Source organism: Physeter macrocephalus, chromosome 16 (genome assembly GCF_002837175.3).
Source record: "Physeter macrocephalus isolate SW-GA chromosome 16, ASM283717v5, whole genome shotgun sequence".
In the NCBI taxonomy this organism is placed as follows: Eukaryota; Metazoa; Chordata; class Mammalia; order Artiodactyla; family Physeteridae; genus Physeter; species Physeter macrocephalus.
The window spans coordinates 102,446,801-102,466,114 of record NC_041229.1 but is presented as its reverse complement, the minus strand read 5'-3'; the positions used below and the strand labels follow the sequence as shown (position 1 = coordinate 102,466,114).

Sequence of the window (19,314 nt, the reverse complement as noted above, 5' to 3'; positions counted from 1 at the left end):
GAACTGCATGCTTTGTGTTTTTTTACTTTTGTTTTCCACTTAAACCCTCATCATGGACATCTTCCCAGGCCGATTCATGCAGAACTACCTCATTCTTTAGAACAGCTGCAGAGTATTACACTGTGTGGCTCGGCCATCGTTTGCCTCACCACTCTCCTGCTGATGGACATGTAGACTGTTCCCAGTTTTTCGCTATTAATATCCACCATGCTACTGTGAACATCTTTGTACCCATGCACTCAGGCCACTATTTTTGTAGGAGAAATTCCTAGAAGTGGGATAATTGGATCAAAAGATATGCACATTCTAAATTAGAAGAGAGACTGCCAAGGTGACCTCAGGCAAGGTTGTGCCAGCTTGCACTCCCATCAGCAGTGAACGAGTGCCCATTTCCCAACCTCCTTGCCAACAGTGGATGCTATAATAAGCTTTACAATTTTGCCAGTCTAATTGGCAAATGGTGTCTTGGTTAAATTTGCATTTCTTTAATACTAGTGGGGGTAGGATATCTTCATGTGTTTACTGGCCACTTCTATTTCTTCTGTAAATTGCCTGTTCATGTTCTTTGTCCATTATTCCACTGGGTTTGTGAGTCTTTTTCTCATTGATTTCTAGAATCTCTGTTAATGGATATTAACCCTTGGTGTTGAATATGTTTGCAAATATTTTCTCCCAGTCTGTCATTTATGTTGTCCTTTTCCATATAAAATTTTTTTAAAATGTGTGCTCAATATGTCAGTCTTTTCCTTTATGGCTTCTCGGATTTGTGTTATGCGTAGAAAGGCCTTCATCCCCTCAAGATTACAAAATTCTTCCCTTACACCTTTTCAGATACTTCGAAAATTTTATTTTTTACATTACTGTTCTGGATTTAGTGGGAATTAAGTTTTCATGAAAAGTGTGAGATAGGAGCCTAGGTTTACATATTTTCATAAACTGTCAGTTGTCCCAACGTACCATTGATTTGAAGGACCACCTGGATCACCCATATACAATGGGCAGGTGTTTCCGACAAGGGCCACCCCTGGTGGAAATAGCTCCCAGTGGCCCAGCACCTATTAACCGTTACAGACGCTGTTGTCAATGCTCCATGTGCACTATCTCATTTAATCCTTACCCAAAGGCCTCTGAGGTGTAGGAACTATCATCGTCCCCATTTATAGAAGAGGAAACCGAGGGATGGGGAGATTAACTAGCCTGAAGTCACACAGAGGAGAAGTAGAGCCCACATTTGAACTGAGTTCTGTCCATCTCCAGAGCACGTGCTCACTCTTTCCCTAAAATACGTGAATGGATGAAAAAAAAGGGCTCTGTGGGGAAGCCCCGGATTACCTTTCTGGCAGGATTATGCAGGAGTGAGACAGGTGCAGCTTTTTCCAAGCTTACCTCGCCCCCAAACTCATCAGAGATCTCTTAATTCTCAGGGCTCCAGACTGCTGTTCCACAGAGCCCACTTTGGGAAACAGAAGCTGATAATCCCATGGGAAAGCGCAGAGCAATTTTAGTTTACACACCAACTTTGTGAAGTGAGCAGGGCAGGAATTATGATCCCCATTTTTCCAGGGAGGAAACCCAGGGCAAGTGACTTGCCCAAGACCATACAACTAGTTAGTAGCGGCTACTGCATCTGCCTGACTCCAAGTCTAGTGCTCTTTCTCTTTCCTGCACCAGGGGTCCAAAATCAGGAGTCGGTGAGGACCTTTAACTTGGTAGGGGTTTTTTTCCCAGTGGGATGGGTTAAGCTGGTGGTGGGTGGTCCCAGGGAGGCCCCCAGAGCTGAGGCCCTCCCCCTTCCCGGACAGGGATGGCTGCATCAGCAAGGAGGAGATGGTCTCCTACTTTCTGCGCTCCAGCTCTGTGCTGGGTGGCCGCATGGGCTTCGTACACAACTTCCACGAGAGCAACTCCTTGCGCCCGGTCGCCTGCCGCCACTGCAAGGCCTTGGTGAGCCCCCGACCAAGCCACACCCCTCCAGCACCGGCCCCGCCCCGTCCACACCCCGCCCTCCCTTCTGGCCCCGCCCCTGCCGGAGCCTTCTCAGCCTAGGCAAACCTTAATTCCGCCTGCCTCTCCTCTTGCTGTTCTGAACAAAACCCTGAGGGGGCCCTAAGGCTCCAGAAAGGGTCAGTCCCACTCCCTGCCCATGGAAAGGAAGAAGTAGAGTCATCCCCTCTAAACCCCTCCCCCCTACTACGGCCCCCTCCTCTATTTCAGATCCTGGGCATCTACAAGCAGGGCCTCAAATGCCGAGGTGAGATGGAGTTGCAGGGCTGCTGGGCTGAGTTTTTTGGGAAGAGTTACTATCTGGGTGAATAGTCTTATTTTGGTGGGGTAATTGCCAGGAGTGAAGTACCTTAGAGCCAAAGAGGCATGCTGATTGATGTGAAGGGGGTAGCCTTTAACAGGGCTTTTGTTGGGACTTCCCTGACCATCCAGTGGTTAAGACTCCATGCTTCCACTGCAGGGGGTGTGGGTTCGACCCCTGGTCTGGGAAGTAAGATCCCGCCTGCCTCGCAGTGCTGCCAACCCCCTCCCCAACAAAACCAAAAACCAAAACAAGCAAACAAAAACCCCCCAAAACAACCAACAACAAGCAAACAAACAAAAACCAGGGCCTTTATTTTGGTGGGGCAGCTGCTCAGGAACAGGGAGCTTTGGGGAGGGCACAGACTGCCGAGTAGGATGAAGAGAGTGCTTGGAAAGGAGGCTCTTGTTTTGGTGGGGCAGCTGCTCAGGAGCAAAGGGACCTGGGGAGAGGTGCAGGCCTGCGGAATGGGGTGAAGGGTATTCTGATCAATTGATCTGGCTGGGCTCCCCATCTGCCTCCCCAGCCTGTGGTGTTAACTGCCACAAGCAGTGCAAGGATCGCCTGTCGGTTGAGTGCCGGCGCCGGGCCCAGAGTGTGAGTCTGGAGGGGTCCGCACCCTCACCCTCACCCACACATACCCACCATCGCGCCTTCAGCTTCTCCCTGCCCCGCCCTGGCAGGCGAGGCTCCCGGCCTCCAGGTAAGAAGGGGTCTCTTTCTGTACTGGCCTGTGGAGGGAGGGAGGCAAGGCCATGGTGTCATAGTATTACCTTCTCCAGGATGGAAACTATTGCAGAGTTTGTAGTTGTCTTATTTTGGTAGGGTGATGGAGAAAGGCTGGACAGGTAAGGGTGTCAGAAGGTGACCAGGGAGCCCTCAACCCTCTGAGGCTGAGGAGGAGAGAGACTAATAAATAAAAAAGAGTAAAAGTGAAAGAGACTTCAAGATTCAATTTTCACTCTTATTTTGTGAGGGGGATTGACGATGGATTGGAGAGGGAGTTTTGTGAGCCATTTGCCTGTGTTTCCCTTTTTGGCTGCTTTGGAGGCTATTCTGAGAAAAGTCCCTTGCCCCCCAAAGCTCCCAGCAGCTCTCTTGGGGCCATTGGTGGTTCTAGGTCAGTTTTCTGAATGACAATTCCTCAAATGATTATTTTGCTGAGAACACGCTGAACAACCATGTTAAACTGGTGTCTAAGGCAGTTGACCACAACTGTTCAGACTGGCGTAAGTCCTCAAAAATAGAGGCAGGCACAGGGCATAAGTTCTCAAATACAGAAAAGATGAAACCATTTGCATTGAGCCTTCCAGAAGTGCTGGGGTCTAAAATGTAAAACACACACAAAACTGACATTTAAGCAAACCGCACCGATATATCTGTGGCTGCAAAAAAGCTGTGGCAAAATGAAAACTTAGAAAAAGAGCCTCAAAAATTGGGCCTTTTGGTCATTCAGTGAATTGATTTTTGGTGGATGGTTCTGCTTCTGGGATGGGGCAGGGTGCCTCCGGTGATGGGGAGAAGGGCTGCTGAGGGCACAGGGACCCAGGAATTGGTCCTGTGACACCCCCCTCCCTGCAGAGATCCGAGAGGAGGAGGTTCAGACAGTGGAGGACGGCGTGTTTGACATCCACTTGTAATTGATGGTGAGCCCCCCTGCAGCCTGGGCAGAGCCTCCCCACTCAGGGCTGGGGCAATGGGGGGATGAGTGGCACGGGTGCTCTGTGCAAATGGCCCAGGCCAGGTGGAATCCTGCTTTTGGGGGAGGGGGGAGGGTTTTCCTCACAACCTCTGTTTTTTTCTTCCCAGCTGTGACTGGATCAAGCACTCATGCCTGCTTTGGAGAAAAGACTTGGACCAGAGCAGGGAGCCTGGGGTGCTGCGGCAGCAGGCCGGGGCCGGGGGAGGGGGGTGTGTGGCATGCGGCTGAGGGCAGGGCCAGGGCTGGTGTCCCTAAGGTTGTACAGAGTCTTGTGAATATTTGTATTTTCCAGATGGAATAAAGGCCCAAGTAATTAACCCGCACTATCAGCGCCTAGAATCCTCACGGGGGGCAGGGGGCAGGGGTCTGTAATCACAGGGACAAGAATTGTGGAGCCTAAAACTTTGTAGTCAGAGAATCTTGGGAGATCTGGAATCTCATGTGTCTGGAATCTTGGGGGGAGGTAGAATTGTGGGGGATAGAGCCTTAGAACCAGAAAACCGTGAAACAGAGGGTTTGTGGGGGGGAGGTCTAGAATCTCTAGGAGTCCAGAATCTTGGGGGCCTAAAACTTGAAAGTAGAATTGCTGAGCCTGGTGGTCATGTATAGCCATAGCCTTCAGCCCGCAGCTGAATTTCCCTTGCTAGATAGGTGGTCTTTCAGCCTCTGCTTGTGTACTTCCAGCAACGGGGAGCTCACTACAGAGAATCATGGGAGGGAGGGGGCAGCCCAGAGTGCTGGATGTGGGGGAAGGAGCGAGTGGGGGCCACACTCCTTAGGCTTGCAACCTCCTGGCCTGGCGCTGCTGCCAGCCGGAAGGACAGGGGCTTCCAGAGGAAATGCATATTGATCCTGCTGTCAGCCTCTGGCAGCCTCTCCCGACCCAGCTCTTCCCTCCCGAGTTTGCAGCATGGAGGTTTTGGGGGTCACCACTGGCTGAGGAAGGCTAAGGCCACTCCAGAGGCTGGTCTTGGTGAGGAGGGTGGACTGGGGGGTCTTCGAAAGGTTCTGAAGCTGAGCCAGGCTGCCCCTGGGGTCAGGAGGCTCTAGACAGCAGTCTGAGAATGGGAGCTACCTCCCCAGCCCCCCTCCCCCAAGCTGGGGCATGTCCTACAGCAACTGCAGGTTGTCCTGGGAGTGGAGGCCTGAGCACCCCAACTCCTACCTGCAAAGCACAATATCTCAGGACCTGGCAATGGCCTCAGCCGCCTCCCTCAAAGTTCCTTGACCCCATGCCCATCTTTCCCTTTGAGACCCCACTCCCCCTGGCCTACTCCTCATCTGGGCTACCTCCTCCTCCCACCCTGTTACTTCTCAGCTGCAGCTCTGCCACCTGTTGGGCCCCCCCCAGCCCTGTCCCCCGTTGGGTCCCCCGCACTGCCCCGCCTTCCATCTTCAGCCCCCTCCCTCCTTCCTCCTCTGGAGGCTGTAATATCCGTTTCACGATTTGGGGGCTGAGTTGCTATAACAACAGACGGCGATTGTGCTGTGAAGAGCAGCTCGCTCCCTGCGCTGCCTCCATCCCTGCAGCCCGGTCGGCTCCCCTCCCTGCCACCCCCCCAGCCCCAGCCTGGCCTCTTCCCAGTGTGTGTGTTTGCAAATGTGTGCCCAGGTCTGCTCCCCATGGGATTGTGACGTGTGACTGCCTTTTCATGGTTGCCTGTGTGAATTTGGCAGATGAGCTTCGCATTGTGTGCGTGTGTGCATGGGTGTGCACAGGCATGCATACTGTATTTGCTGCATTTCTCCTCCACCGTGTGTCCTCACTGGACTGCGCATGGGAGAAGGGCCACGTTGGGTGGGTGCCTGTTGGGGGGGGTGTCTTGAAGTGGTGGGTCCCACCTACATCTGGTACTCTGAAGCCTGGACCTGGGTTGGGGGAGACATCACTGTAGCTGGGGGAGGGGCAGGGAGGTGCAGCAGTTGCCAGGTGACCTTTCCTGCCCTTGATGGGCAGAGGTGGCCCAGGGAGCTGGGGGTGGGGACCAGAGACAAGTGCTCACTCTTGCATCTCTCCCTGCCCCTGTCCTCCCCCCACCCCTTCCCACACCCATCTATAAGGGTCTGAGAGAAAGTCTCTGTGAGTCACTGCGCCTGTCTGTGTGCCCATCTATGCTCTGTTGCCTGGCTGGACACGTCTCTGTGTGTGTGTGTGCGTGTGCATGTGTGGTGTGTGTGTGTGTGTGTGCGCGTGTGTGTGTGTGTGTGTGTGTAGCCTGCAGGGAGAGGAGCAGTGGGGGATGGGCAGGGCAGTCGTCTCTGGGGTCAGAGAGGCAATTTCACACTCACAGGCCCTGACTCAGCAGCTCCCATTCTCTGGCTCCTCTAGTGGCCTTGGTGGGGCCATCCTGAGGGTCTCTCCAAGGTCAGAGTAGGCCCCCCAAGTCTAGAACCTGGCTCAGGGATCTCTCTTCCCAACCTCTAGGGTCCTACAGCCTGGGTCCCCCTCTCATCCCCTTACAGGCCAGGAGGGAGCTCTCTGGTGAGGGTGTGTCCCCACGCATCTACTCAGTAATTGACCACTCTGTGCAAAGTTCCTCGGGGGGCAGGATGACCTCGTGGGCAGGTCCTCTGTGTACACCTGTTCCCCCCCGAGGCATGCATCTGCCTCAGGCACCTGTGTGCACAAGTTTGTGTATGTTCTTGAGCAAGTATATGTTTCTTGTGGGTGTTGTACCATGGGGGGGCATTTCTGCAGGTGTCCCCGGGTGTCCCCTTGGGAACGGCTATGTGCACATGGATAGGTGTGCATGGCTGTGGGTACGCCTCCGAGTGCCCACGCATGCATTAGTGGTCGAATGAGAGTGTTCCTGCATGTTGCCTCTGGCTAAGGAAGCGCCAACTACCACTGGCTGTGCAGATCACGGACCCTGCAACAGAAATCAGGGTCCTGGAGTGAGCTGGCAGAATGGTCTTACGCACGCACGCACACACGCACACACACACACACACACACACACACACACTGCCTCCCTCATGGATGAGTGACTGAAGGGGGTCCCCTTCTTTCCAAACTCATACCCACGCATAGTGATGCAGACGCCCTCACAGGGAAGACTTTCCCCCCAACACCACATTCGCTGCGAAAATTCTAGTTGAAGTGAGCTGCTGCCAGCTTCCCTTCTGTGGTCCGGCCAGTGTGCATCCACCCCCCTGCCCCTCAGCCTACTCCTATCCCAGTCCCGAGTTCCAGGCAGGGCTGGAAATCAGGCGTCAAACTCTGGGATTCCCATGAGGCAGGGCTGGGAAACCCCAAGCCCCTAGGTCTACCCCGCCCCCATCTCTGCCCTGCCTTTCCCTCCCCACCGCGCCTCTGTCCTTTTCCCAGGAAAGAGCCCTCCTCAGTTCCAGGGGCGGCCAGGGGGCCTTTGGGCAGTGGGAGGCGGAAGCCCGGCAAGGGCCGGTAAGGGCCCCCAGCAGCCCGCGGCTCTAGGCTCCGGGCAGCCCGGGCCCGCTCCAAGGCGTTGCCAGCAGAGGGCGCTGCGGCCCGGGCCCCGCACAGGTCCTGCTCCTTCGGGGCCCCAAGTCTGGGCCCACAGCCTCCCCTTCGGCTCGCCCCAGCCCTGGGCGCTGCCACCTGGGCCCGCGGGCCGGGGGATGCGGGATCCCGGGGCGAGAAGCTAGGGCGCCTGGGTTTCCGGAAAAGTCCCTGGGGTTGGGTTGGGGGTCTGCCTGGTTGGGGGCCCAGGCGCCAGGGTTAAGGACCCCGAGAAGCGGGGAAGAACTCGGATGCCGGGAGGCTGGGACGCCTGGGTCCGTCGCGGGGCGTGGGCCTGTGGAGCAGCGGGACTGGCGGCTTCTGCGCCTTCGCATTGGCTGCGCAGCTCGTCCGTTAGCGCAGCGTGATCCAATGCTCGCGTCTGGGGGGCGGAAACTGGTGCTGATGCTGCCGTCAGTCGGTGTTGCAGGGATGCGGCGGCGGGAGCAGCCGCCCTGACTCGCGGAGCATCCTTCTCCGAGCGGCACCGCGGCGGGGCGGGCGGACCGGCAGGCGGGCGGGGACGCGGCGGGGAGCGAGAGAGGCGCGAGGCGGCAGACACCACTGGCCCTTGTTCTGCCACCAGCGGGAGACGGGGCGGCCCTGGGGTTCTGGTCCCCACCCTCCTGCTCCTGGCGCCCCCAGAACCAGGTAAGGGGGGGTGCTGCGGCGGAGACGGACGGGGGGGGGGCGAGAGCCGATCGGGGGAGGGGAACGATTGGAGGGGCGGGGGAGGCAAGAAGGGCGGATTGGGGGGCGGGGGCGCTGCCGCGCTGAGAGGGCTGGCTGGGTGACAGCGAGGCGGCTAAACGGCTTGGGGGCTTGGGGGTCGGAGGCTCCCTGTGGAAGGGGCACTGGCCCTGAGCTGGGGTGAATGGAGGGGGGTGGGAGAGATGGTCGTTGAGGGGAAGGAACGGGGCGAGAAGGAGGGGCATCCGGAAGGCTTGTGAGGGAGGCTCTGAAGGGGGGTCCCCAGCCTATGCTAGCCCCAAGGGCTGGAAGCAGTGCTCGTCCAGAGGGGATGAGGAGCTGTTGTGCTCTGAAGGGTCTGCAGGGGAGAACCAGCGAGGAACTGGCCTTCCTAGGAAAAGCAGAGAGGGCTGGAGAGGGGAAAGGAGAGAAGTGGAAAGGCAGGGAGCAGGGCCAGGCCAAGGGCTCCATACTGGGGGGCACCAAGGAGGACCAGGCTTTACTGGGGGATGGGAGCCAAGGGGAGAGGAGGTTATGGGGAGGAAGGGAGCAGAGGGGAAGGAGCCAAGGTGCTAGAGGCAGAGAGGGGCATGTGTTGGTGGAGAGCCGGGAAAGATGGGGGGCCCGAGGGAGAGGAGTAGAAGCTTGCGGGGGAAGGTTGGAGGTGATGAGAGAGGGAGACTGGGAAATCAGTAGGAGGGGCTGTGCTGGGGTGGGAACGCGCTGGGGGCGGTGACAGGGTTATGGTCAGAGAGTGCTGCAGGGAGAGGAAGCTGCAGGGCCCTGGGCTTGCTCCCCTGCCCCCAAAGAGGAGGGGGACACTCCTCATGTCCCAGCCTCCTCCCCAGCTGAAGGAGCCATCTGCCCTGGGTCCTCTGGGCTGGGGTATAGGCCCTTGCAGCCTTGATGGGTCGGTCCTTGGAGGAAAAAATTGGCTGTGGGCGGCTGTTGTCTTCTTTACTCTCACCCCGCACCTGAGTCCTGGGTGAAGGCATTCGGTGCCTCACTGAACCAGCAAGGGCTGGGAGGGGGCTCTTTCTTGGTGCCTGGAGGTGAAGGGGGAAGCTGTCCAGACCTGGAGTGATGAAATCAATCTTAGGGTGTGGGTCTTGGGTCTCCAGTCCTCTTGGCTGCCTTGGGGCTTCCATACACTTCTGTTTTTTTATGTGTTGGGGGGTGGGGTCAGGTGGGTGAGGACCTCCCACCATCATTCCTGCCCCTCCCTCTCGCCCACCTTCCCAGGGTCTGGGTGTTCCTTTTGGGGCAGGGTAGACTTCAGGGCTTTGCATTCTCTATCTTTCGCCAGAGAAGTAGACAGAGAGAAGGAAGACAGAGGAAGAAAGAGAGGAGGGAGGTCGGCTGATCTGTTCACCGTAAAGCCTTCTGTTCTGTGGGTGCTTTGGCCACTCAGGTCCCTAACTCCTTCTGCCTCCAGGGATGCTTCCAGGGATGCTGGCATCTGAGGCTCGGCTGGATCTCTCTAGGGGCAGGGGAGAAGGGTCAGGCTCGGGGGCTCCTTCATTCCTGCTAGAGGAGGTGTTCGCAGATCCATCCTGTCCTCATACCCACAGGGTGGGCGGGCCTGACCGACAGGCAGAGGCTGGCCGTCAGAGGATGGCTGGGGAGTTCTCTCCAGGAGCCGGGGCCTCTGCTGGCTTCTCAGCCTGGGCTGAATCCACACTATGGGTTCCTGAGAGGAGGGGGCTGGGCTCCAGAGGGACTGTTGGGGGCCTCTTTCCCCTCCCAGGCCCTCAGTCTCTATCCAGGTCCAGCTGCTAGCTCCCGCCCGCCCTTGCCAGTGACACAGACAACCTGACACTGATACATATGCTCGGTGGCACCCACCCAGACACACACCTACACAGGCACACACACCTGCGTACACAGTACACCTCCCGGCTGCACACCACCTACACTCCCCGCCCAGAGACGCTGCCACCTCACTGCCTGCCTCAGAGACCTCCCCCAGGCGCCCTGCTCTCCTGTATGTGACACGCTCAAGGTCCCTACCTGCCCCCAGAGCCCCAGCACTGCACTGTCAGCCCTCACCCTCAGGTGCACACAGCCCCCCAAGCAACCATTCACCTCCCCAGATTCCCACGGCCATCTCAGGCACGTCTGTGTGCTCGCAACATACCTTCACTCCCTGGGACACACCCTCTCCTCCTAGCCGCACCCCACCCCCATCACTAAGCACCACGTTCTCTTCTTGGTCCTAAGCTCTTGGCCCCAGGCTTTGGTGTGGACGACCACAGCCCCTCGGGGTCTGGCCCAGCACTCCGCCACACCTGCCGTCCTCAGAACCTTCCCGTTTCCAGGCGCTCCACCCCCAGCACTAGTCCTCACACTCACACCCTGCCTGGCGCCAGAGCCATGCTGTGCATCTATTCCCAGCCCTCAGGGGGACACCCCGACCCACAGTGCGAGCCCACGCCACCCACCCTGCTCCTCCATCTGCTGGGGCGGCTCCCGGCCTGGCCCCGTCCACACCGGCGGGCTATGGCTCTCAGAGACTCATTCAACAAATAATCTGGCATCTGCGTGACACCTTGCCGATCCTTGATCCTTACAGAGCCGTCTCTGCTGCCGCCACGGTGGAGTGGGGCGAGAGTGAGGCCGCCTGGGCTCAGCTCTGCCCCTCTGTGAGCCTCAGTTTCCTCATCTGTAAAATGGGGGTTCCCATACCGAGGAGTAGGCCAGATGATTATGCTGACAATAATAATAGTAACAACTGTATTTACAGGCAGACTTCGTTTTATGGAGCTTCACAGATACTGTGTTTTTTGCAAATTGAAGGTTTGCGGCAACACTGCGCCGTCAGATGATGGTTAGTGTAATTTAGCAAAAAAGTAATTTAAAATTAAGGTATGTACGTTGCTTTTTAGACACGAGGCTATTGCACACATGACCACGGTATAATAGACTACGGTAGAGTGGAACTGGGAAACAAAAAATTCGTGTGACTTCCTTTATTTCAATATTCGCATTACTGTGGTGGTCTGGAATTGAACGCGCGGTATCTCCAAGGTCTGCCTGGACTCTGTACCTACTGTGAGCCTGGCTCTGTGCTAAGCACTCGGTGAGCTTTGTCATGTATTTGTCGTGCCCCCGGTAAACGGCAGCTATTCCCAGCATCATCACGACACGCGTGCACACACCTGTCACGGGTACCTTGAGGAAAATTCCCAGGCGCCTCCTGCTCACTCACAAGTCTACCCCTGGAAACCATCTATCCCCTCCGCATCGCTGGGGTGTACCCACCTGCGGCATCATCCCTCAGCTGGGCATAGCACAGGGTGGGCACGGCGGTGAGCTCACTCCTTTCGCTGACTACCCCCAAGCTCCTAGGCACCTGTGCTCCGGCTCCCACTCTGCCGAGTCATACATTGGCACCTCGGTCCCCAGCCCACCCGTCTCCTCAGCCCCCCACACCTGGCAACAGCCTTGTCGTGCACATCTTGAGCTGCCGCTCTTGTGCTCGGCCCCCTTCACGAACACCTGCTCAGCGGGACCCTCGCACGCACCTGCCCACTCCCAGCCGTGCTGCTGTGGGACCTCCACTAGTCTCCAGACCCATTCATCCGTTTCCCACCTTCCTAGGTAGGAGGAGGTGCTCGGCAGGGTGGAGGAAGGCTCGGCGGGCAAAATCTGAGACCCAGCTCTGCTACTGACAAGCTGTGTGACCTTGGGGATTCTGCACCCAGGCAGCTCCCTAGCACCCCCTACCCACAGGTGGACTGTGCAGCCTTGAGCCAGCGGTGATGGGAGCTGGAGGGGGTCGGGGTGGGAGTGACTCAGCTGCTCTCAGGATCTCAACTCTTTCTTCCCCCACAGAATCCTGTCCCATAGAAATGGGCACTCAGAGGCCCCTTCTCTTCTCTGAGTGTCAGCTTCCCCATCTGCAAAAGGGGGCAGTTATGAGGCCTGCATGACTTACTTCTCTCATCTGGCCTTGGTGAGAACCAAAGGAAACAAGAGACACGTGGAGTTTTGCAAACTGTAAAATGATGAGATGAGGAGTTTTAAAAGTGATTATTAATACAGTACATACTTTTCCACTTTAGTCTCTGCTAGGCACTGTTTCAAATGCTTTACATATATTAACTCTTAATTTTGACAACACTACTAATATCTCTATTTTACACGTAAGGAAACTGAGGCCCAGAGAAGCCAAGCAACTGGTCCGAGGTCACACAGCTAGAAAGGGGTAGAGCTGGAATGAACCCAGGCCCCTGAGTCAGTGCCTCTAATCACTGCAGTATCTCACTTTTGCTTTTGTCCCCTGCCGACATGTGGCTGGACTCGGACTTGCCCAAGGTCTTCCCTTGTCACTTCTAGGTCATCAGGGCTGGAAGGAGGGAGCAGGAAGAGGGGGTTGGACCTATTCGCAGCCCACCAATCCTGCCTGAGGTTTAGGGAGGAAACAGGACCCTCCAAAAACCACCTTCTGCAACTGAAAGGGCCCTCCGAGCTCAAGCACTTCGATGCCCCATCCCCTATGATTCAAGAGCCCCCTCCTGAGCATCTCTGAGCAGTAGTCATCCTTTCTCAGCTCACACACCTCCACAGACAGGGAACTCACCGCCCCCCCGCCCCCCCCCCCCAGCTCACACACCTCCACAGACAAGGAACTCACCGCCCCCCCGCCCCCCCCCCCACCCCCCCCGGAGGCAGCCTACTCCACTGTTGGCTGTTTTGGATTGCCGGCAAGTTTCTCTTTAGCTCGAGCCAAAATCTCCCTCCCCATGACACGTACTCTCCCACCTGTCCACGCGCTGCCTTCTGGGGCCACCAGAATGTGTGTAAACCCAGCTCTTCCTCCCTGATGTCTGGGGGAGGGCCCTGCTGTCACACTCCCAGCTGGCGAGAGAGGGAGCTGGCGTGAGGAGAGCCAGAGGGAGGCTGGTGTTCCCATGACTGGAAGTGTGTGTGTGTCTGTGTGTGTGTGTCGTGTGTGTGTGTGTGTGTGTGTGTGGTGTAGATGTGGCCAGAGAAGGGGCTGAGTGGCGCTGGGAGAAGACCCCTGACCAGGGGCTCTGCCGGGATGGGTACAGACGATCTCACCCTGGAATTCACATCCATTCACTCAGTTTGTGCTGGTGGTATGGGGGCTAGGCCTTTGGTCAGGCTAGAAGGCCCAGGAGTAGAATAGTGGATACAGGGGAAGCTCACCCTGGAATTCACATCCATTCACTCAGTTTGTGCTGGGTGGTATGGGGCTAGGCCTTTGGTCAGGCTAGAAGGCCCAGGAGTAGAATAGTGGATACAGAGGAAGCATCTAGAACGGGAGGCCAGCGACCTTGATTTTAGTCTTGCTCTTCTCTATGGCCCTGGGTCAGTCACTGCCCCTCTCTGGGACTCCGTTTCCACCTCAGAAAAAAACGAGAGGGGTAAACTCCATGAGCTCTGAGGTATGTGTCTTTCAGCCCCCAGGGCAGACTCACAGTCTGGATTGTCTGAAGAGGGCAGCGGCCCCTGTGAAGGTTGGGTGAGAGAAGGGTGAGCTCTGTGTCCTGTGCACAGTGCAGGGTAGAAGGAAGGCCATAGATGCTGGAGCCAGCCGTCCCCTTACCCGCACTTGGGCAAATGAATCCATCATTTGAAGCTCAGAGTCCCTGTTTGTAAGCCTGGGGTGACAAAAGTACCTCCGAGAACTGGAGGATATGTAAGAAAGTGCATGTGGTGGTCCAGCCTGGCACCCGAGGCACACTGGGAAGCCCCGAAGTTGCAGCCCAGATGCCACACTGGCACTGGCCTGGCCATGGGAAGACGGGGAGGAAGCTGTCAGCCTAGGAGGACCCAGAAAGAATCTGTGGGACAGGATTCTGTGGGGGAAGAGAGTGGGCTGAGGTCCTGAGCGCAGCTGAGTCACCCCACCCCCAACCTCTCTAACTCCCATCACCGCTGGCTCAAGGCTGCGGAGTCCACCTGTGGGTAGGGGGTGCCAGGGAGCTGACTGGGTGCAGAATCCCCAATGACAGGGAAGAGGTGTGTTCCCCGAGGAGCAGTGGCCCTGGGCCAGCAGTGGCTGGCAGTGTACGTTGCACTGATGTCAGTCGGCAGGCAGGATATCCCGAGGCTGCTCTGGCAATGTCCCTGCACTGGCAGTAGGCACTGGAGAAGAATCAGTCTTGGGGAGCAGCACCTGGACACTGTGGGTGCAGGGGGGCTTCTACTGTACTGCATGAGCCTCGGGGAGGAGCCACGTGCAACTCCAGGGACACTGTTTACTTGACGTAATTGTGCAAGGCCATGGCCCTGGCCCACGGGGAGGAGACCTGAGGCCAGAGAGCTGCGTACCAGGAGTTGAGGAAGGATGGAGCATCCTCGGTTAGCAGGAAGCCCCTGCGTCCTGGGAGGAAGGGTGGGTTGAAGGCTAGGTCAGCAGAAGCTTGGTCCTGGGGAGGGGGGGAGTCTGAAGGGAGGGGACAGGAATGGTGAAGAGCAGCAGGTTTCCTGGGAACTGTAGGGTGGCGTGGGGTGGAAAGGACCCAGGTGTCCACTTAGTTTACGCTCCTCTTGGGGCTATCTCTGCCTCGCAAGCCTGAGGCTGCCTCATTGGTCCCTGGGTCCCTGGAGAGAGGACGCAGGGAGGGCCGGGGCTTCCTCCTGGCCAGCTCTGCAGCCCCTGTGCCCCTGGCGCTGAGCTAGGCAGGCCTGTGCTGCAGAGCTGCGGGCTGTGGGGAGAATGAGTAATGAGCTTTGAGGGGCGGCATGCCCAGACCCTGCCCCGGCCCCTCCCGGAGGCACCGCAGAAGCCCAGCCTCTGCCCCGGCAGGCGCTAGCAGGCACGTGCCTGCGCGCAGCACCCCCTCCCTTGCCACACTCTTCCTCCACATCTGGGCACACAAAAGCCGATACAGTCATCCCCTCCTGGACTCTCACCCACTTTGCCACTGCAGCTCCCATCCCCCAGCCAGGTAACATCCCTTCCGGCTTTTAGGACCTAGGCCTCTGCCTCCCAGCCTCTGGAGGCCGCCTCACCAGCCTTCACTCTTTCTGTCCTCTGCCAGCTTCCTGAATGAGGGAGACCCTGACCCTTGGCTTTGCCGGCAGGAACCCCTCTGCCACCCTCTAAGAGGGTGGGGGATGTGACTATGACAGAGGGACTGGGATGGGGGTGGGGCAGGAGAACGAGTCCCCTCCCCTTCCTGAGCTGAGGAGGGAGCGGACAGCAGCGCGAAATCCTATTCCCTCTGCCAGCAGAAATCGATAGCTAATTAATTCCCTCCCCAAAATAGTGTCTGGAGGAGGGGGTGGGGGCCTTGCTCAGAGGCAAGGCCACACTGAGACTGAGACCCTGGGTCGGGGGGTGGGGGGAGGGAGGGAGGATGCCATTCTCCGGCCTCCTCCGGAGCCGTGCCTCTGCTGGGGGTCTCTGGCTGCTCCTTCTGAAGAAGAGGGGGAGTTTGGCCTTTCCCTCCCCCAAGCCTGAGTGTCCCTCTCCCCTGCCCTGGGCTGGGGTGAGGGTGCATGCGTGTGGGGGTAAGGGCGTCAATCAGGCTGGGAGCAGGTGCTGCATTTAATTTGATTGGCTAATTAGCCCGCGCATGTTAATTATCTCTATTACCCAGTGAGGAGAGGCAGTGGCAAAGCTATATATAACTGCCATAGTGTTTGGAGAGAGAAGGGGCTGCTTGCCTGGAACGCCTCCCTCCCTGGGGCAGCCCTTGGAGGGGCGCTGGGGCAGGACACTTGAGACCCTCTTGGAGCCTGTAGGACTGGGGGGGGGCAGCCGTCAGAAGGAGCCAGATGGAAGGAACTGAGAGCTGGATTTGGAGGGTCTCTTGGAGATGGCTCCCCAAACTCTCTCTGTTGCCAGCCTCCTGAGGCCTTCTCTGCCCCATCTTCTTTCTGCATACATATCACTCCAACCATCCTGCCCTCCCGTGACTCTCTGCTCACCCCCCTCACTCTGGCCTTTTAGGGGGTCCCGAGGTTTCTCTCTCCCCCTTCGTACCCCAGCTTCCTCCCATGTCGGGAGGAACCACACCCATCCAACCTTCTCTCTCTCCAAGTCACCCCTCTTCTCTTCTTTTGGTTCACACCTCTCTGAACCACTCCTGTGGCTGCCCTGCCCTTTGTCTCTTTCGTGGAGTTGCTGGAGTCAGACCTACGTGGATCTAAGTCCCAGTTCCCTGCTGACTGGCTGTGTGACCTTGGGCAAGTCCCTAGACTTCTCTATGTGGGCTTCCCCAATGGTTAATGGGAATAATGGGACATCCCAGACTGATTAAGTAAAATGACATTTGTAAAAATGCTCAGCATCCAGGGCCTTGACAAATGCTGTTGGAATTTGGAATTTAATTTTCTCTATCTTCTCGTTCCTTTTCTCCCCATCAGGCCACCTTTCTCCTCCATTACTCTTCCTTTTCATGCGATTTCTCTTCTTCCTCTCCGCGCTCCCCTTCAATCTTTCCCTGTCTCTTCCTAAACTATGGTCCTTCTCTGCTTCTCTCTCAGGCTTCTCCCCACCTCTTTCCCTTCCTCCCTCCCCAAAATAAAATCAATGCAATATTCAGGAGGGTTGTTGGATATAAATAATTACGACTCAGAGTTTAACGAGATGCAAATTCCCCTCCCCGGCGTGGGGTATAAATTGCTCTCTGACAGCCCGTTACAAGGGTAATCATTTCAGAAAGGCAATTTTATGCAAATGAGGCTGCCTGCCTCCTGGTGGCTCCCTCAGCCCTGGATGAGGAGGAGGGTGGAACTGAGGGGTGAAGAGAACCCAGGTATCGGCGCAGGTCTCAGGCTGAAGACTGGGAGCTGGAGGTTGAGGGTGACAGACATTTAGGTTCAGGAACGACCTGGGCTGGTGAGCAGGGGGTTGGGGTCCAGGAAGGGGTGAGTGTGGTTTTGGGGGAAGTGGAGACACGGAATCAGATGCCTGTCTCTTTGCATGGATGGAGAGGGCTTGGGGTCTGGGTGCCTGGGTCCTGGCTGGTTTCTCTCCCTTGCCCCCTTGCAGCCAGGTTACCCAGTGATACCATTGACAAATTGGCATTTAATTAATGCTAATGAATTATTTAGCAACTTCATTATCCAGCATCAGGAACTGATGAGAGAGAGCCGTGGCTGGTGGTGGGAGCCAGGCACAGGGGTGGGGTGTCTCAAAGAGGAAGGGGCTGTGGTCACCAGCTGAAGAAGTCTTTAGGCCTCATCCACAGGAGCTGGCCCTGGTCCTGATGGGAGGCGGGGGTGAGGGCATCTGGGTTGGGCTCCTACTGGACTCGAAGGTGTTACCTCCCTACCTGTCTACATCTTAAACCAATAATGCCCCTAGCGAGGGTCATCTCCCGCCCGCCCGCCCAGGGTTGAGCCCCCAGTACTCCCGTCGTGGTGGTGTCTCTTGTTTTGAGACCCTCTCCAGGTCAGGGTGGCTCCTCCAGTCCTAAAGGGAAACAGTTGCGCTCTTGCTGGTGTGAGGGGGGAGCCAGACACCGACACCTCCCCTCCTCCGAGCCCCTCATTAACCCTTTCCTCTCCATTTCCCCGCAGGCATCCCTCCCCCATCTTCCGTCGGAGCCTGCAGCGGGGGAGGGGCGCCTCCGCCTCCGCCTCCGCCTCCGTCCGTGGAAGCCGGCACCTGGGCCTCTGCTCGCCTCGCCCTGCGGCCGGGCCCATGGCACTGTGAGCCGGCGAGGGAGCCCCGCTCGGCGCGGGGGGCGCCCGGCCCCCTCCCCGCCCCATGAGCCCGCGGCTCTGAAGCCTGAGCGGGGCCGGGGGCCGGGCGGGGCCGGGGCCGCCGGAGGCATGGCGCCTGGGAACCCGTGGCGGCCGCCGTCGCTGCCGCTGCTGCTGCTGCTGACGCTGGCGGCGGGTGCGGGCGGCCTGGAGTTCGGCGGCGGCCCGGGGCAGTGGGCGCGCTACGCTCGCTGGGCCGGAGCGGCGAGCAGCGGCGAGCTCAGCTTCAGCCTGCGCACCAACGCTACTCGCGCGCTGCTGCTCTACCTGGACGACGGCGGCGACTGCGACTTCCTGGAGCTGCTGCTGGTGGAAGGGCGCCTGCGGTTGCGCTTCACGCTCTCGTGCGCCGAGCCCGCCACGCTGCAGCTGGACACGCTGGTGGCCGACGACCGCTGGCACATGGTGCTGCTGACCCGCGACGCGCGCCGCACGGCCCTGGCGGTGGACGGCGAGGCCCGCGCCGCCGAGGTGCGCTCGAAGCGGCGCGAGATGCAGGTGGCCAGCGACCTGTTCGTGGGAGGCATCCCACCCGACGTGCGACTCTCGGCGCTCACGCTCAGCACCGTCAAGTACGAGCCGCCCTTCAGCGGCCTCCTGGCCAACCTGAAGCTGGGCGAGCGGCCCCCCGCGCTGCTGGGCAGCCAGGGCCTGCGCGGCGCCGCAGCCGACCCGCTGTGCGCGCCAGCGCGCAACCCCTGTGCCAACGGCGGCCTCTGCACCGTGCTGGCTCCCGGCGAGGTGGGCTGCGACTGCAGCCACACGGGCTTCGGCGGCAAGTTCTGCAGCGAAGGTGAGCCTGGGGGGAGCCGCCGCTGGGCGCCTGGGCGCGGAGTGAGGGGCGGGAGAGTTGTCTGGGCCTGTAGGGGCGCCTGCGGCCCGCGGGCTCAGGCACGGGGGCGAGTGAGAGTGCGTACCAGCACGCGAGTTGGGAGGGGCGTGTGAGGACGCCTGTCCCAAAGAGAGGGCGCGCACGGTCAGCCAGTGAGCTGCAGGAGCTGCGGGGTGCTGAGGTTTGGCGTGGGCGTGGCCGGCCTGCGGGTCCCGTGTGGGCGCGGCCAGTGTGGGCGCGGCCTCGTGAGCCCATCCAGCGCCCCTCTCCCTGTCCCCTAGTGAAGGTCCTGTGGCGACCTGTGGGTAGGACTGTGTAGTCAGGTCCAACTAGCGAGAGGATGAGGGCCGGCCCTTGAGGGCGTGTGGATCGGGTGGGTGACTGACTGAGGCGCCCTTGAGGGCTGGTGGATGTGACCTGTGTGGGCGGGGCCTATGGGATGCAGTGGGTGGGGCCTTGTGGGCGGGGACGGTGGGAGTCCGGTGAAGGAGTCCTGAAGGCGGTGTGCGGGGCTTGTACCGCTGGGAGCTGTGTAGGGCTGTGAAGGAGAGGGTCAGCACCGGGGGGGGGGGGGGCGGGGCCTGCGGGGGCCGTGGGTGGGGTCGGTGCGGGAGGGGCCT

General features: G+C 58.5%; 2 protein-coding genes across 8 annotated transcripts in view; both read left to right on the top strand.

Annotated features, from left to right (window-relative positions):
* Window positions 1-4,319, top strand: part of RASGRP2 (RAS guanyl releasing protein 2) — a 5,515-nt gene extending 1,196 nt beyond the window's left edge. The window contains exons 2-6 of the mRNA XM_028500932.1: window positions 1,803-1,944; window positions 2,215-2,251; window positions 2,832-3,008; window positions 3,887-3,951; window positions 4,115-4,319. Coding sequence (XP_028356733.1) covers window positions 1,803-1,944; window positions 2,215-2,251; window positions 2,832-3,008; window positions 3,887-3,945 — 415 coding nt within the window. The 3' untranslated portion in view covers window positions 3,946-3,951; window positions 4,115-4,319. The remainder of the gene's footprint in view (window positions 1-1,802; window positions 1,945-2,214; window positions 2,252-2,831; window positions 3,009-3,886; window positions 3,952-4,114) is intronic.
* Window positions 4,320-17,931: 13,612 nt separating this feature from the next.
* The window catches only part of NRXN2 (neurexin 2), a 102,310-nt gene continuing 100,927 nt past the window's right edge, over window positions 17,932-19,314 (top strand). For all 7 annotated transcript variants that reach the window (XM_024133240.1, XM_024133241.2, XM_055091516.1 and 4 more), the window contains exon 1: window positions 17,932-18,655. In XM_024133240.1, the coding sequence (XP_023989008.1) occupies window positions 17,932-18,655 (724 nt within the window). The remainder of the gene's footprint in view (window positions 18,656-19,314) is intronic.